At 39.3% G+C, this 18185-nt stretch overlaps 1 protein-coding gene across 1 annotated transcript; it reads left to right on the top strand.

Moving 5' to 3' along the window:
* Window positions 1-5795: 5795 nt before the first annotated feature.
* LOC118856451 (zinc finger protein 624-like) lies at window positions 5796-13803 on the top strand. The gene is made up of 3 exons (XM_036766735.1): window positions 5796-5927; window positions 12112-13615; window positions 13700-13803. Exons 1-3 carry the CDS (start codon window positions 5796-5798, stop codon window positions 13801-13803), a joined length of 1740 nt encoding a protein of 579 aa, XP_036622630.1.
* Window positions 13804-18185: the final 4382 nt, after the last annotated feature.

Raw genomic sequence — 18185 nt, 5'->3', positions numbered from 1 at the left:
CAATTAAAGGAACATGGAAACATTGACCAGTACAGGGCATATGATCATACATATGAGTTGCTTGAGGATGTATAATTGTGAGAAAATTTGCATCAGTCTTTGGAACTGAACAGGTTTCTGGTTAGCATCACCTAGGTCCTTAGTTAAGGGTTGCTAAGCAACAGATAAAGGTGGTCCAGCTTCCCAGCCATACAGGGCTAGGTTCAAACAATGCAATAAAGTTTTCTCACAAGACAAAAATTGGACTAGACTCATAATTGAATAGAAAGGGAAATGAGCTAGCTCCAGAACTGAGTCACAAGATGGAATCAGTGTGGGCCACTCAACTCCCACACTTCGAGAATCATCCCATATGAATAATATTTTTTGAAGATGAAAAAGAATCAGTAAAACTTACTGAGAGATCAAAAATATCTGAAAATATGTGCGATGTAACCCACTTGTGGACCTTCTGCTTTACAGAGCTGGGATATCTCCCACATCGTGCTCGTTTTGTAGTTAACAGGCATCTACTTTGTTTCCATTTCTTTGCCATTGCAAAAAGTGCTGCCATAAGTATTTTGATGTGTTTGGGATTTTCTTTTCATCAAGGGCCTCCTTTGTGTATAAACCTAGTATAATTTCTGGGTCAGAGGGCATGGATATTTTAGTCACTTTATTTGCACAATTCTAATTGCTTCTAAAATCTACCTGTCCACGGCTCCACAAACAATACACCAATGTGCCTGTCTTTGTCTATTTCTACTTTAATTTTAAATATCTCCTCTTTTGTGCTTAATTTAGTTTTGCTTATTTGTCGACTTTCTGAATTCTAATTGCTTCTAAAATCTACCTGTCCATGGCTCCATGAACAATACACCAATGTGCCTGTCTTTGTCTATTTCTACTTTAATTTTAAATATCTCCTCTTTTGTGCTTAATTTAGTTTTGCTTATTTGTCGACTTTCTGATTTTTTTAAATGCACATTCAGTTCATTAATTTTCTCATTTTTTTGTTTTGTTATAATGCATGCTCTTACAGTTATAATTTTCCCCCTGACAACTGCTTTTAGCTGCATCTCAGAAATTTTGGTATGTTATGTCATAATTTTTTTATTTTGCATAATTATTGGTCATTTCCATAATTTCTTCTTTGACCCGCTCATTGTTTAGGGACAAGGGTGGGAAACCTGCAGCCTCAAAACCACAGGTAGCTCTCTAGGTCCTCAAGTACAGCTTTTTGACTGAGTCCAAGTTTTACAGAACAAAGCCTTTTACAGAACAAATCCCGTGAAGTTTGGATTCAGTTAGAGGGCCATACTCGAGGACCTAGAGGGCCACATATGGCCTTGAGGCTGCAAATTCCTCACCCCTGATTTGGGTTCTCATTGCTAAGTCTCCATTTCAGTCGATGTGTTTTGCTTGTGCTTCCTAAAGTGATTAATGTTTTTATTGTGTTTACTATGTTTATGTGTTTACTATTTCTCCCTTTTTACATTTGACGGTATCTCTGTGCCCTAAGATATGGTCTATTTTTGGAAAAGTTACTTGTGGTACTGAGATATACATATTTTTTAACAGTCCCATTTAAAAACTGTCTTGTCTTTTAGCTCTAGTTTTTCCAGCAGTTTGTCCAATTCTGTATTTTCCCTTTTGTTTGTCTTTCCATTAAATTTGTCCAAAACTGAAAGAGGAATTAAAATGTCTTGCCCCTATTTTCTAGAGTAATTTATTTTGTATCTGTGTTTCGTTGTTTTTATTTACCTTTCTTGTGTTTTCCATTGTATGGGGTGTTTGTAAAGCAAATAATCTGCTTAGGTCTGATTTTCTTTGTAGGAATGCTTCAGATGCTTCTTTTTTTTTATTGAACATACATCTTTTTTCATTAATGGTTAGGTTCGGTTTTATAGAGTATACACTTCCTTGAGTCGCATCTTGCATCTTTGCTCAAAGTAACACATTATTTTCTCCTTTGGTTTATGGTGGGTGGAGAATAGTCTTGTGTTATTCAGATTTTCTTCCCTTTATATCTGAAGGTCTTTCATAAGGTCACTTGTAGAATTTGTAGTATGTCAATGGAATTGTTAAATTTAATCAGTGTGGAGGGGATGGAGCCAAGATGGCAGATTAGATTTAGTGTCTTTCACATTAAAAAAGCAGAGGGCTTAGAATATGATGTTCTGGAAAGGAGCTAGGATTATAGCCAAAAGTAACCTATCTAGCAAAACTGAGTATAATCCTTCAGGGGAAAAATTGGATGTCTAATGAAATAGAGGATTTCCAAACATTCATGGTAAAAAACCAGAGCTGAATAGAAAATTTGACATTCAAACACAGGACTCAAAAAAAGCATAAAAAAGCAAACACAAAAGAGTAATCATAAAGCACTGAATAAGGCTAAACTGTTCACATTCCTACATGGGAAAATGATACATGTAATTCCTAAGAATTTTATCATTCTTAGAGCAGTTAGAAGGCATTTATGTAGAGAAAGGGAATGGGTGTAAGTTGATTATGTTGGGATGATCTCCAAAAAAAAGAAAAAGGTGGAAAAGATGGATGCACTGGGAGAAGGGGGGAGGGAGAAGCAGAATGGGGAAAATTTTCTCACATAAAAGAGGCACACGATAAAGGGCTTTTACAATGGAGGAGAAAATGGGGGCATAGGTTTGAGCAATACTTGAACCTCACTTTCATCAAAATTGATTCAAAGTAGAATATATACACACACTCAGTTGTGTATAGAAATCTATTTTATCCAACAGGGAAATAGGAGGGGAAGAGGATATGAAAAGGGGGATGGATTAAGGGAGGCAGTGATCAGAAGCAAAACAGAATTCAAGGAAGTATCAGATAAAGAGAGAAGAATGAAGAGAAGAAGATAGAATGGAGGGAAATACCCAGTAATCATAACTGAATGTGAATGGAATGAGCTCACCCATAAAATGGAAGCAGATAGCAGAATGGATTAGGAATTAGAATTTGACAATATGTTGTTTACAAAGAGATAGAAAGACACATAGAGTTAAAATAAAGGGCTGTAGCTGAATCTAATATGGTTCAGCTGAAATTTAAAAAGGTAGTGATAGCAATCATGATCAAGGACAAAGCAAAAAAAAAATCTAATTAAAAGAGGTAATCAAGGAAACTACATTTTGCTAAAGGGTACCATAGACAATGAAGTAACGAAAAAGTTTTACAGCAAGCTTTTTTAATAAAGGCCTCATTTCTCAAAGGTACAGAGAATTGAGTCAAATTTTGAAAATAATTGACAAATGGTCAAAGGATATGAACAGGCAGTTTTCAGAAAAAATCAAAGCTATCTATAGTCATATAAAAATGCTCTAAAATACTATTGATTGGAAAAAGGCAAATTAAGACAACTTTAAGGTACTGCCTCACACCATCAGAAATAACAAATGCTGAAGGCAATGGGGGGAAATAGATACACTAATATACTGTTGGTGAAGTTATGAACTGTTCCAACCATACTGGAGAACGTTGGAACTATGCCCAAAGGGCTATGAGGCTGCGTATACCCTTCAACCCAGCAATACAGCTACTAGGTCTGTATGCCAGAGAGATCAAAGAAAAAGGAAAAAGGACCTATATGTACAAAAATGTTTGTAGGAGCTTTTTATGAGATGGCAAAGAATTGCAAATTGAGGGAATGCTCTTCAGTTGGGGAATGGCTGAACAAGTTCTGGTATATGATTGTGATAGAAAAACATGGAGAGACCTATATGAACTGATGCAAAATGAAGTGAGAACTGGAAGATCATCGTGCTCAGTAACAGCAATGTTGTAATGATCAATTGTGAAAGACTAAGCTATTCTGATGAATACAGTCATCCAAGACAATTCCAAAGGACTCAGGATGAAAAAATGCTCTCCACCTCCAAAGAGAAATATGATGAATTCTGAGTGAAAATTGAAATATAATTTTCTCACTTGTTTTTCTTGCTTTTTTTGCAATATACGTAATATCAAAATATGTTTTACATGAAATCATGTAATGAAATCATGTATAAGTAGTATATTCCTTGCCTTCTCGGTGGATGGGAGAGCAATAGGAGGGAGAGAGAGGATTTGGAACTCAAATTTTAAGAAACAATAAAATTTAAAAATTTAATCACTGCATACCTTGGAGTTTGTAGCATACAGCTTTTTGTTTGTTTGATTTTCCTGGAGGACATCTGTAGATTCTTTTAAATGACATTTTGTTTTCTGTGTTCAGAAGTTGTGGGTATTTTTCTTGTATTACCTCTTGAATTATGATGTTCAGGCAATTTGACTTCTCATCTTCGAATTGTCCCTCTGCATCCTGTCTTGGAGATCAATATGTTTTGCTCCTATAGAGATGTTTTTATGTTTATCTTTTAATGTTATTGCTTTTTTGCTTCTCTTCTATATTATACCTTATTTCTGTATATTTGCATTCCTAATTAGTTGTCCTCTCTTTGGTTTTTTTGGCGAGCTTTCCACATGGGCTCAAGTTTTTCTCTTCTGTCAATTATTTCTGCTTTATGGGTCATAAATTATGCTTTCCTAGTTCTTATTTTTCTTTTTTTTTTTAACATTTTTAAAGTTTTGAGTTCCAAATTCTTTTTTTTTTTTCAAACCATTCAGAAAAATCTTGCTGTGGCCCCGTGTACTCTTCAGAATCCGAAATGGCTTCCACCTTATCATATGTTGATTTATTTTCCATTGGTCTTAGAAGATTTCATAGAATTCTGGACTCTTTTGGCTGCTCTGAAAGCCATATTCCCTTCTGTTGATAGTATCTTATTTGCTTATTTTCTGCTTAGTTAGAGGTTTTTTAGGCAGGGGTTTCCCCCCGGGATCCAATTTCAGTCCTTTACCCGTGTATTACCCTGTCATATTTTCTGACAGCTTCCCCTTTGAAGTCGGCTGTTCCCAGTTGACTGGATTTTAATCCCATGTCAGTCTTCTCTCATGATATTTCATGTTTCACTGACCGTTTTGTTTCCCCTTGTGACTTCTGGTAGGACCAGAGGAAGGAAACAAGGAAACGTTTATTAAGCTGTGTGCCAGCGCTGTGCTAAATGCTTTGCAAATAATCTCTCTTTTGAGATAAAAATGTTTTGTTACATGTGGGAGGGGGGAAGAGGAGGGCTGCAAGGGGAAATTTCGGCAATGATAAAATAAAAACTGTCCATCAAATGTGGTCCAGTGCTAAGTGCTTTGCAAATAATATCTGTGTGGTAGGTGCTATTATCCCCATTTTATAACTGAGATTACTGAGGAAGAGAGAGGTTAAGTAATGTGCCCAGGGTCACACAGCCAGTTAGTGTCTGAGACCAGATTTGCCCTCTGGTCTTCTTCTTTCCAGGTCCAGCATCTTATCTTCTCTGATAGCCAGCAGCCATTTCTTCTCATAAGAATTTCATCAGATACAACTGAATGCCAGGGTCCTTTCCTAATGGCCCAGCAGAGGGCAACACACATGTTGCTATCTTATCCCTGGTCTCCCTGTTCCTCAAGCTTCTGCCTTTTAGTTTTCTCTAAGGGCAGAGGGTGAAAAGAGTTGAATTTTGTTGCAAGCCTTTGAGTAGGCTTGTGCAGCTCTGCCCGAGAGTGAAGGCCAGTGGGTGCATAGGGATCAGTCTTTTCTGTTGTTACTGGATTGTTCACCTCATTAGGATTCTTGGCGTCCTAGGCCTTGGAGGCGGCTAATTGCTTTGTCTCTTGTGCAGAATTCTTAGTTTGAGAGTCTTGGAGAATAATGGGAGAAAGCTGACGGATGTAGTAAGTAATCAAGGAATACTTGAAGAATGGTCCAGGGTTAAAATGGAATGTGTTTGATTCAGGCATCAGTGACATTCAGGGATGTGGCGGTGGACTTCACCTGGGAGGAGTGGAGACACCTGGATCCTGCCCAGAGGGACCTATACAGGGACGTGATGTTGGAGACCTATGAAAACGTGGTATCCCTGGGTAAGCACCGTTGGCTCAGTGACTCAGTCTATCTATCAGGGAGTCTTTGCAGTCTCACATCACATGCTGCAGGAACTTTGAAATGTTGAGCTGAAATGTTTGGCTTATTGTGCAAAAATATTCAAGAGTATACATCATGTTGGGAGAGTCTCAGATCCTTTATGACCAGTAGAGAGAATGGTTCCATTCGGCAGTTTCCAGTTGAAAGTTCTTTGCCCAAAGCTTCTTTGTGTTGGCCCTAAGGCTATCTCAGCGTTACTCTAGACTGGGTTCTTAACCTTTTGTGTCTTATGGACCCCTTTAGCAATCTGGTGCAACCTTTTGACCCCTTCTCAGAACAATATTTTTAAAAGCATAAAATAAAATATTAGGATTACAAAGGAAACCCAAGGTTAGTGAAAATTAATTTTTTTTTTCCCATCCAAGTTCAGTTTTCTCCTGAAATCTCTCCACTGCCCCACTCAGGATCTATGGGCCCTAGGTTAAGAAACCCTGCTCAAGTCTTATATGCTGGCTAAATCTCTGCAGAATTTGGTGTCTGCTTCCTAAGGGAAACCCATCCCTACCCTTCCCCAGGGAACAATTCCTAGGTGTCTGTTTCTTTTGTCTCTTTACCTCTTCTGGTACTAGCAGCCCCATGAGGTAAAAGCAGGAACTATGTCTTAGCTACACCTTTTATCTCCCCCCCACAATTTTCTCTCCACAGTAAATAATTGATGCTTGATGTTTTTTAAAAAATGCCCCAGGGAAGACTCTTTGACCACTCCACTGCCTTACCCTAGAAGGTCCTTCTTGAGTCTCCTTAAATCAAGTATAGAACCCGTTGTTCTAATCCTAATCCTATCTCCGGCTGATTCCACTCAATTTAAGGGTCTTGCCCCCATCTTTCCACTTCGCCCCCTCTGTGGTCCACGGTACCTGGCCTAGCTGCTGTCCTCAGAGGGTGCATCCCTGCGCTTCTTGCATAACCCGCCTCAATGTTAGCTCCTTCATGAGGCCTCCTCCCCTAGATTACCTTGCATTGATTTTCTTGGTTTTTTGGGTTTACATGTGTGTCTGTGTGTGTTGTTTCTCCTTTAGCCTGGAAGCTCCTCGTAGGCCTTGGTTATTCCATTTTTGTCTTTGTCCCCAATGCCTGGCACAGTTGTTAGAGCATAATATGCACTTAATAAATGCCTATTATATTATAGAGACGCATGGCAGTCTTAATTTCTCAAAAGAGAGTGAGTCCAATGGACCAATTTTCTTCCTGAACTTAATTTAGATCTGTGACCCATTCTCAGATGTAGATTTGGAGGTTCAGCAAATGGTACAGATAGAAACCCACATGTCCCTGACCTTCCTCTGTGACCCTTGCCCACATCTTCCCATCACTGTGCCATAGAGGGCCCATCCTACCAACTAGGGGCCTTCCTCTTTTTTCCCTTTTTTGTCCTGATACCATGAGTGTGCTCAGGAGCTCACAGGCTGTCCTTCATCCTCGACATGAAGACAGCTCGTCTTCTCATCATGTATTTCCTTAGGAATGTCTTTTACTCCTGTTCTTTCATGTTCTCCCACATTATTTATGTGTTACAGCCTGCTTAAAGCAGTTACCTATTCATTACCCTCTGTGTGATTGATAACCTTCTGTTCTTTGGAGAGTGTGGTATTCCTTATCTCTGGTTTTGATTAACACCTGTTCAGTGTTGACATTAAAAAGAGGCCTTTGTCTCCAGGGATTCCTGTTTCCAAACTGGATGTCATTTCCCTCTTGGTGAGAGGAGAAGCATCACGGATGCCCAGTGGAGAAGGCCAGAGAATCTTTTGTGCAGGTCAGTGCATGAAATGGGAATCACTGCAAGCATCATCTCCCTGAATCCATGATGGTTTTAAAGAGGCATTACTAAATTGTAGGGTAGAAGGGGTGGTGGTTGTTTTTTCTCTCATCATTTGTTGCTGTGTTGCTTCCTGGAAGACCACACTTAGCAGTTATGTAACAATATATTTCTTATTTCTCCGTGGTCCAACTGGCATTGAATTTTGTGACTCCTTTTAATGCATTCTATGTATATTGGAGATTTTTGCATTTTAATGTTTTAGTTATTGGAGAGTTTGAACAGTTTTATTATAGTTTTGCTATTTGTGTCCCCTAGAAAAATTCTTGATATCTTTTAAAATGTGGCTTTTTCAATGACCTTCATTTTCTTTTCCTTTTAAATTTTTATTATTTTTTAATCCAAGCTTGATAAACACCAATGAGCATGAACATTTCCACATACGAAGAATATTGCACATGAAACTGTGTATCTGGATTACCTGGTTTCCCTTTTGAAAACATTTTTTTCTTTTTTTTTCCCTTTTGAAAACGTTTGATAAATTCAGTGCATTAGCATCAAAGGTGTCCTCCTCACCTGTGGCCTCCTCAGAACTTTTTTCTCTTCTTTCTTTTGCTTTCTTTTCTTTTCTTTTTGCATGGCATCCCCCTGCCAAAAAAATCTCTTTTATAATAAATATGCATCTACAGGTGAAACAAACAAATACTGTGTTCAAAAATGTGTTTTACTTTGCATCTTTAATATCACTTTAATTTTCATATATATCAAACTCTCCACAAAGAGCCATCCCCTGTAACAAAGAATGAAAGTGGAAGAGAAAAAAAGGATTTCCAGAAAACTAAATAATGCATCAAGAATTCCACACTCCCTCTCCCTCCCTCATGAATTTACAAAGAAGGGAGGCGGCTGCATTTTCTCATCTCTTCCTCATGACCAAGCTTGGTTAATAGAATTACACAGCATTCACTTCGTAGATTTTTTTTTTGTCTTTTGTTAAAGTTGTTATATATTTTGTTTTTCTGGTTCTTCCTATTTGACCCTGTATCAATTCGTATAAGTCTATTCATGCTTCTCTGAATTCTTCACATTTATTATTTCTTAAGGTGCTATAATATTCCATGTTCCAAAATATTTTTAGCCATTCCCTAATCACTAGACAGCTACATTCTTTCCAAGTCTTTGTTACTACAGAAAGAATTGTTGCGAATATTTTGGTGTAAATGAGACCCTTCCTTCTGTCTTTGACCTCCTTGGGGTATACACTTAACATGAAGATCTCTAGATCAAAGGATAAACACTTTCAGCAACACTATAATATTTATATTAAATATAAACAAAATACAAATATATATATATTATAATGGCATATGTGATATGTGGTGTGTTATATACTGTAACATACAATGTATTACAAAGTATGTTATAAGTATAGTAGATAAACAAGCACACAAATATAGATAAATTATAAATGTATAGATATAAATTATAAGACCATAGTAAGTTAGGTGGCATTTTTATTTTTATTATATTGGTTTACTGCAATATGAGAAAATAATAAATATAGTACTTCATGGCTCACAAAATCCTTTACAGATCTTACCTCATATTTCTCTAATATTTATGTTGTTCTTTTGTTAGGTACTGCCTTTTGCCTCTTTTTGTATCCCCAGCACTTAATACAGTCCCTGCCACATGGTAGGCACTTGATAAATAAAAGATTTGTATCTTGTAGTTGAGTTTATGTCTTCACTGTGCCTTAGTAGGTGGGCTCCCAGGTATTTTACGCATTTTTTATCTATTTGATTCAGTCTTCTTTTTCTGTTATTTTACCGTGGGTTTTTTTATTGCTTCATAGGCCTCCAGTTTGTTTTCCAGTAGTATCCTACTACTTAAGTTACTGATTGTCTCAATTGCTTCTTTGCTGCTTCTCTGAAGTCCTCCAAGGAAACTATTGTGTCACCAAATAGGAATATTTTAGGTTCCTCTTCACAAGTACATATGGCTTCAGAATTTTCTTCTTGTCTCCTTTGTTGTTATTAACATTTCCTGAAATACATCCAATAACATTTAGAGGGAAAGGATATCTGTGATGTCATCAGCTTATTGGCTGGAACTACTCGCCCCTGGATATCAGGTCTGCGCAACTTTCAGCTGCCATCATGTCTCTGCTACTCTCTTTTGTCAATGTGGGTCCTCAGTCTTGATTTTATCTTCATTCATCTATTTCCATGACAGCCTTTGTCTGCCAAGTGACTGGGGGAAAACTGTATTTGATAAAATTCTGCTCCACAGGGCAGGGCCCAGGCATTTCAACCACTTTCATTGTCTGTCGGACGGTGCTGTGATTAGTAATGCTATCCATGACAGAGGAGTACTGCTGTTCTTTTCATCCAGATCTTTTGGCCAGTGGCTGCTTTCAGCCTTTCATCATGTATGCCCCTCTCGCTTATACAAATTACAAAGGTTGGATTTTTTGGAAAAGGGGGAGACTCTTGGGACCTTTTTACCATAACCCTCCAGACAACTAATTACATTCCTGTCTTTTCTCTAGATGTTTTGTAAATGGTTAATTTTTTAATTTTCTACATGACTGAAATTATTTTTCTTCTATTCGTTTTCATTTTTTTATAATCATAATTTTCCATTATTACTTTCCATACCTGAAAAGATAAATATACAAACTCTCCATAATTGAGATTTCTTTTACTTTAAATATGTCAGAGAATCACAACAGTTCAGAATTGGATAGAATCTCATTGACCTTCTAGTCCAATCCCTACCTAATCCAACATGTACCCTATGACATAGCTGAGAAGTGAATGTCCAGCTTGTTTTTTAAGATCTCCAGTGAGAGAAAACCCACCACTTCCCAGAAGCATTCCATTCCACCTTTGAAAAGCTCTAATTGTTAAGACATTAAAGTCTAAATTCCCCTCTTTGCAGCTTGCACCTCTTCCACGTGAATACCTTTCAAATAGTTGAAAACAACTATTATGTCCCCGTTAAGTATTCTGCCAAGGGCATCACAGTATGGGGAAGTCTGACCTTGGAGCCCGGAAATTCTGGGTTCAGGTTCTGGCCCAGATACATTGGGGAAGCTGTTAACCGTTCAGTGTAATAGATAACTCTGTATTGATAATGGAAGTTCCTTGGTGAGATTTCCCTACACTCAGGATATCCTGTGTCCAGGGGAAATGGGGAGTGTCTTCTTTAGGCTACATGATCCCGTTTCCTTTAGCTGACTCATGGATGCTCTCTTGGCCTATTCACCATGTTGTTAGCACTCCTTTGGATGGTCTCCTGCTTGTCAATGCCCTATCTATGATATCTCTCCCCAAAATGGATGCAGGCCTGCTGTTGTGGTTGGGCCAAGGCAGGCTTATGTTTTTTCATATTTTGTGTTCTCTTAATGAAGGCCAAGATGAAATATCGTCTGATGAGCCTCATTGGCTGCCACATACGACACTTGACTTAGGTTGAACATCCAGACAATTAAAATCTCTGGATCTTTTTTCAGATGAACTGCTGTTTGGCCAAACTTTCCTTATTTTATACTTGTGGATATGAGTATCTGAACTTCTCTTTCAACAAAGTAGTTCATGCCTTTTTAAAAAAATTTCTTTCAGATTTCATTAGTGGTGAGACCAGCTCTGGAACCAAGGACTTGTGTCTAATAGAGGACAATTGCATGGGGGCATCATCGGAGAAGATTCTGCCAAAGGATACTACCCATCATTTCCAGATTAGGAAAGCTGAGGAATATGATGTTAATTTAGAGGAACAGAAGAACGGCCAGGAGAGACAGTCTAGACAAGTAACAAGCATGCCCAGAATGATTTTTAATGATGCTGGGGTACCTCAATATAAAACATTTGGGAGACATTTTAATCTGGGGTCAACCCTGGTTGCACTATGGAAAGAGACAATGGGGAAAAGCATCTTTAAATATAAGACATCTGGAAAGAGCTTCAGCCGTTCTCCTGACCTAATTATATCCAAGGCTTTCTCTTTCTGGCAGAAGCTTTCTAAGTCTAACAAATGCAGGAAACCCTTCAGTTACCACTCAGACCTAATTAAATTTCATAGAGTTCATGTTGGAGAAAAGTTACATGAACAGAATAAATATGGAAAATCCCTTAGCAGAAAACTAAACAGTAACAAATTGCAGAGAATTCATACTGGCAGGAAATATTCCAACCACAGTAAATATCAGAAGTCCTTTAGACACAGAGGAAGTCTGACCAAACTAAATGCAATTCAAATTAGGGGGAAATATATTATTATTAGAAGAAAATCTATTAAGTTTGAGAAAGAGAAAGGACACTCTATTACCCATCGGAGAATTAATGCTGACAAGAAACCCTTTGAATGTGATGAATGTGGGAACATTTTCAGTGAGAGGAGAAACCTTATTAGTCGTCAGAGGACTCATACTGAAGAGAAACCATTTGCATGTGGTAGATGTGGAAAAAGTTTCAGCCAGAGGGCGCACCTTATTAGTCATCAGAGAATTCATACTGGAGAGAAGCCATTTGCATGTAATGAATGTGGAAAAGGCTTCTGCCAACGGGGACATTTCATTACACACCAAAGAATTCACAGTGGAGAGAAACCCTTTGAATGTAATGAATGTGGGAAAGCCTTCATCAGGAGGGGACACCTTATTACACATCAGAGAATTCATACTGGAGAGAAACCTTTTGTTTGTAGTGAATGTGGAAAAACATTCAGTGAGAGGAGAAATCTTACTAGCCATCAGAGAATTCATACTTCAGGAAAACCCTTTTTATGCAATGAATGTGGAATAGGTTTCCGGCATCGAGTAAGTCTTATTATTCATCAGAGAACTCATACTGGAGAGAAACCATTTGCATGTAATGAGTGTGGGAAAGGCTTCAGACAGAGGGGCCACCTTATTACACATAAGAGAATTCATACTGGAGAAAAACCATTTGCATGTAATGAATGTGGGAAAACCTTCAGTGAAAGGAGAAACCTTCTTGCCCATAGGAGAATTCATACTGGAGAGAAGCCCTTCACATGTAATGAATGTGGGAAAGGCTTCCGATGCAAAGTCAGCCTTATTACTCATGAGAGATCTCATACTGGAGGGAACCTGTTTGAATGTAAGGAATGTGGAAAGAGCTTCAGCTGGAGGGCAAGCCTTATAATCCATCAGAGGACTCATACTGGAGAAAAACCTTTCACATGTAGTGAATGTAGAAAGTCCTTTACCCGAAGGGCCAGCCTTATCATCCATCAGAGAACTCATACTGGAGAGAAACCCTTTGTATGTAATGAATGTGGAAAAGGCTTTAGCCAAAGAGGGCACCTTATTACACACCAGAGAATTCATACTGGAGAGAAACCCTTTGAATGTCGTGAATGCAGAAAAACCTTTAGTGAAAGGAGAAACCTTATTACTCATCAGAGAATTCATACTGGAGAGAAACCCTTTGCTTGTAATGAATGTGAAAAAGGTTTCCGATGCAAAGTGAGCCTTATTACTCACCAGAGAACTCATACTGGAGAGAAATACTTTTCTTGTAATGAATGTGGGAAAGCTTTCAGTGAAAGGGCACATTTTATTACCCACCAGAGAACTCATACTGGAGAAAAACCCTTTGAGTGTATTGAATGTGGGAAAGCTTTCAGTGTGAGGGGAAGCCTTAATAGACACCAGAGAACACATACTGGAGAGAAACTCTTTGAGTGTAATGAATGTGGGAAAGCTTTCAGACAGCAAGGAAACCTTATTAGCCATCAGAGAACTCACACTGGAGAGGCACCATTTTCTTGTAATGAATGTGGCATTGCCTTTACCAAGCGGGCATATCTTATTAAACATCAGAGAACTCATATTGGAAAGGAGTGTTTTGCAGATGATGAAAGTGAGATAGCCATAATTGACCAGGGACTACTCAGAAGCCATGACAATATTCATGCTGGAGAGAAACCCTTTGCATGTAATGAATGTGGAAAAGCCTTCAGCAAGAGGGGATATCTTATTAGACATCAGAGAAATCATAAAGGAGTAAAAACATTTTGAATGCAATAAGTACAAAGAATAGCACAAAACAGTTCAATATTATTGTGGCACGAGGCATTTGGTCCAGCACCCAGGGTTTGTGCTTGGCTCTGTGCTTTTGAAGTCAGTGACTTAGATGACACAATCATCAAATTTTCAGGTTATCCAAAAGTGGGAGGAATTGCTAACACACTGCATGGCAAAGTATGGCTCCAAAAGGATCTTGACCAGTTTGGACACTGGGCTAAACTCTAAGAAGATGAAATTCAGTAAGGGTACAGGCATACAGAAACCTTTGGAAGTCAATCCATAAACAGTTATTAAATGCTTATTATGTGCCTGGTGCTGTGCCAAACATAGTGGATATAAAGAAAGGCACAAAACATCCCTGTTCCTGAAGGATTCTTATGGAAATAACATATGAGTAACTAAGCTAGGTACAAACAGAGTAGATGGGGGACAGCACCATCAGCTGGAGAACCTGGAAAGGTCTCCCACAGGAGATGAGCCTTGTCGGAAGAAGTCAGGGAAACTAAACGGCAGAGTGAGGAGTCAAAAGCATTCCAAGTGTGGGGAACAGATGGTGCTGTGACCGAAAGTGAGGAGGTGGAAGGTCATGTGTGTGGAATTTCAAGGAGGCTTGAGTAACTGGGTTAGGAACAGAGCTTGCAGAGGGGAGTAAATCTAGAAAGGGCCCAGGCTGTCAAGTTCAAAATGTCAAAAGAAAGACTATATTTAATCCTAAAGCTAATGGTAATAAATGCTTGTTGACAGACAAACTCCTGGAGTTGACTGAGGAGTGGAGTGACAGCAGCCCTACCCTTTAGGAGACTCAGTTTACCTGAGTTGAGGCAGTGGGGAAAGACTTAAAGCAGGCAGACCATTAGAAGCTTATTGCCATTCTATGGGTGACTGGCAGTGATGTGATAGAACCCTTAAAAAGACAGATATGTTCTCCTTTGAGCAATAATGTTGTTGGTGGCATTCTGTTCTACATTAAAAGTCATCTTGAAATATCTGAGTACAGTAAAAGCCAAGAAAAAATGCACTGGTGACAAGGAGCTGATCAATTAACCATTTGTTAAGCGCGCGTTTGTGTCAGGCACTGTTTTTGCAAAAGCAGGCCCTACTTCCAAGTCGCTCAGGAGAGCTTTCTCCAAGAACTTGATTGGCTGTCAGGTGAGAGGCATCAGACACGTTCGAGTCAAAATCGAGCAGTGGGACAGGACACATTGAAATACATGTCAGCTCACGGTAAGGAAATCATTCCTAATGATTACAACTGTCAAAAGAAGAACGGGCTGCCTCGGGAGGTAGTAGCTTACCCCTTCTGGAGCGTCCTCCTCAAGTCAGGCTTCAACAACCTAACAAAGCCAGGTACAGCTGGGAAGACAGAAATTAGGATTCTTAGATATGTATGTGCAAGGTTGGCTGGAGCAGATGTAAGCAAGTGGCATGGGCGTTGCATTTACGGCTCATTCCACTCACCAGCGCAGAAAGTTTGAGGCCGGGGGGAATTCCAAAACTGAGTAGGTTCGTAGAGGCATTTTTCTGGCTGTCCAGTGGTGCTATTTCAAGAGAATTGGTTCAGCATCAAGGCACATGGAAAGACTTTTGGGGTAGATTGATGGAAAGGATGCGGAGCATGGTCTCATCTGCTGTTCTGGACCTCCTCGATGTGGGGATGAGTCCTGTTTTCAGTTCAGCAACACCTGCTTCGAATAGGTCAGGCTAGCTTTGCAAATCTAAGGTCCCTGCCATATAACTGAGCTGGTTATGCCTAAGGAAAAAAAAGTCAATGAGACCAACTTCAGTGGGTCCAGGGACTAGGCATTGATCCACTGACATAACTTTTTGGTCTCCTAAGTATGAAATCCAGTACACTGTAGGAGTCAGGGCTTCCTAGTTGCCTTCGCAGCTTCAAACCATCGCTCTTTGACCAAACAGAAGTCGGATTCTTCCATATGACAACCCTTCAGATACTGATCATGTCACCCCAGTCACATTCATCATGAAAAGTTTGACCTCTCATTCAAATTTTTATAGTTTTTGTTTATCCGGTCAATTCAGAAACATATAATTTCTGTTCTGTGGTTTCCACATGTCAAAAAATGTAGACGCTCAACTTGGTGTAGCCCAGATGGAATGACTCTGACATGCATATGAGAACTAAAAGCCACTTGAACCCTCACCCTGCTTTTCCTGCTTTTGCTTCATTTCCCTACTAATTTCAGCCTGTGTTCTACGGCAAACAGGAAGGTATTTTCCTTATAAATTAATAAAAATGAAAAGTATTTCTTAATTAGCTCCATGTCCTCATTCCAGTTGGCCCGGAGAATTGGCTTTTCTCATACACTCTTTTCTCTATCTCAGACTTCCTGGTCTTCTGTGTTTAGACAACACCGGTGTTACTGTTTGTGTTATTTGACAACAACAAATAATAAATATTTGCAATGTGTTGGCAGTAAGAAAAATTCACAGAGTCACCTCTGTGCTCTTTAAGAGCAGAGGAAAGACAGAACAGATTATTCTCTTGACTCCTGTCCCTGGCCCTAATCTTGGAAACAGAATGGTAATTCTCTTGGGATGGTAATCCAAGTCTCCAGAATTCTCTGTGTGTTTCAACAATCCGGCTTTCAGCTTCTGTGGGGGTGTAAGATCCACCCACAGCCAGCACCCAGAAAGCTGCCAACAGCACAGGTTCTTTTGATCTGCTTAACTAAGGAAAGCAAGGTGAAGGGGTTGACAAGCTTACTTTAATCCAGCATACAGACAGCATTCACTTAGTTCAGGGGAAAAAACCAGCACCCTGAACTTCAGAACAAAATACAAATAGATTACAAATATTAACAGACAAAATACAGATTCATAGTTACCAACATCTAGGTTCAGCCTGGGAGCTCAGAACAAGGGCTGGCCCAGAGTCACACGCGCCACCACTGCTGTGGGTAAGAGAGCTCCAAAGAACAGACAGCCAACCCCTGGTTTTTATATCTTTTTCAGCATCAGGGGTGAGTCACACATGCGACTCACCCACGTAACCTAAAATCGTCACAAAGAGGCGGACTTAAACCCACATGGTCTAAAAGCCTCTGCTGTCCCAGACATGTAAACTAGGCCCTCCCTGGAGTTAGCCCCACCTTGGGCCCCACCTTAGTTGCCAATCCACACCCACTAAGGTTTTACACCTAATAGGGGTTTGGACCTGGAGCTTAGCACTTAGTAAGACTCAATGAAATACACTGAACTAAGCAAACAAAAGCCAAACTCTTCAAGGGCACTCGTTGAACTAAGTGCTAAGGAGCCCATTTTGATTACTAACACACTGTGGGATGTCTGCTTGCAAAATAAGAGTTAAACTCAATTCTCTTACACTAACAGCTGAATCTTGTCCTTCTCTCATGGATTCTTCACAGTTCCAACCTCACAAAAATGGTTGTTAAAAACTGACAGTTTCTCACAAGATGGTGTTTAACAGCCCTCTCACAGATGAAAGTGATCCCTCTTTTCTCTCAGGAAAGATGCTATTTAAATGTGGTTCCCTCATACTATGTCACTTCTTTTGCAATAAGTTAACTCTTATTGTCCTTTTATTGTCCCAATGTCCTTTTCCCTCTTAAATGTCTAGTCATTCTGTCTGTAGTGTCAGAGATGGAGAGGGCAATTTAAGTTGGAGAAAATAGAACTTGGGTCGTTCTGTTAGCGAAGCAGACCTCATTGAAATGTGGTTTTCCTTCTGATGCTTAAGAGATTCTGTTAGAACTGGGGGAATAATTTATACCATGACCACAATAATATACAAAAAAACAACATTGAAATGCTAATTAGTTCTTGGGCCCAATTCCAAGCTGCTTTCCAGAATGGCCAAACCAATTCAACGACTTTGTTAGTAAAGTCCCTCTTACCAATGCAGGTTGGAATGAGCAAAATGCCAGGGACGCTCTGTGATGTCATCGGCCTTCTTCAAAACTAAGGACAGCCAATAACATACAAGGGAGAGTGGTCCAGCAGAAGAATGGGAGTTTGGGATTCAAATCCTAACTTTCATTACTGCCCTTGTGATCTGTATCAAGTCAGTTTCTCCAGGATCTAATCTCCTCATCTATAATGTCCTTTAAGGCTCCTTCTAGCCCTGGATCTTTGGGCCTATGGTTTGGTTTGGTTTTTTCAATAGTAAGTGGCAGAGTGAAATTAGAACTCAGGTCCCACATCTGCAAGTTTAGCATTAATTTTCAGCATTAAGTCTTTCCGGTGAGCCATATTGCCAAGTATTTCAACACAGGCAGAAGTTGTTAAGTCCAGATTAATGTTCCCTATAAATTCTATAATATTTATGGCTTATAGAGTCCCATAAAAATTGTCCCTGTCTCTTTTATATCAGCATCAGCACCCAAAATGTAAAG

Source organism: Trichosurus vulpecula, chromosome 7 (genome assembly GCF_011100635.1).
Source record: "Trichosurus vulpecula isolate mTriVul1 chromosome 7, mTriVul1.pri, whole genome shotgun sequence".
Taxonomy (NCBI): Eukaryota; Metazoa; Chordata; class Mammalia; order Diprotodontia; family Phalangeridae; genus Trichosurus; species Trichosurus vulpecula.
This window is presented reverse-complemented; position numbering and strand designations above follow the sequence as displayed.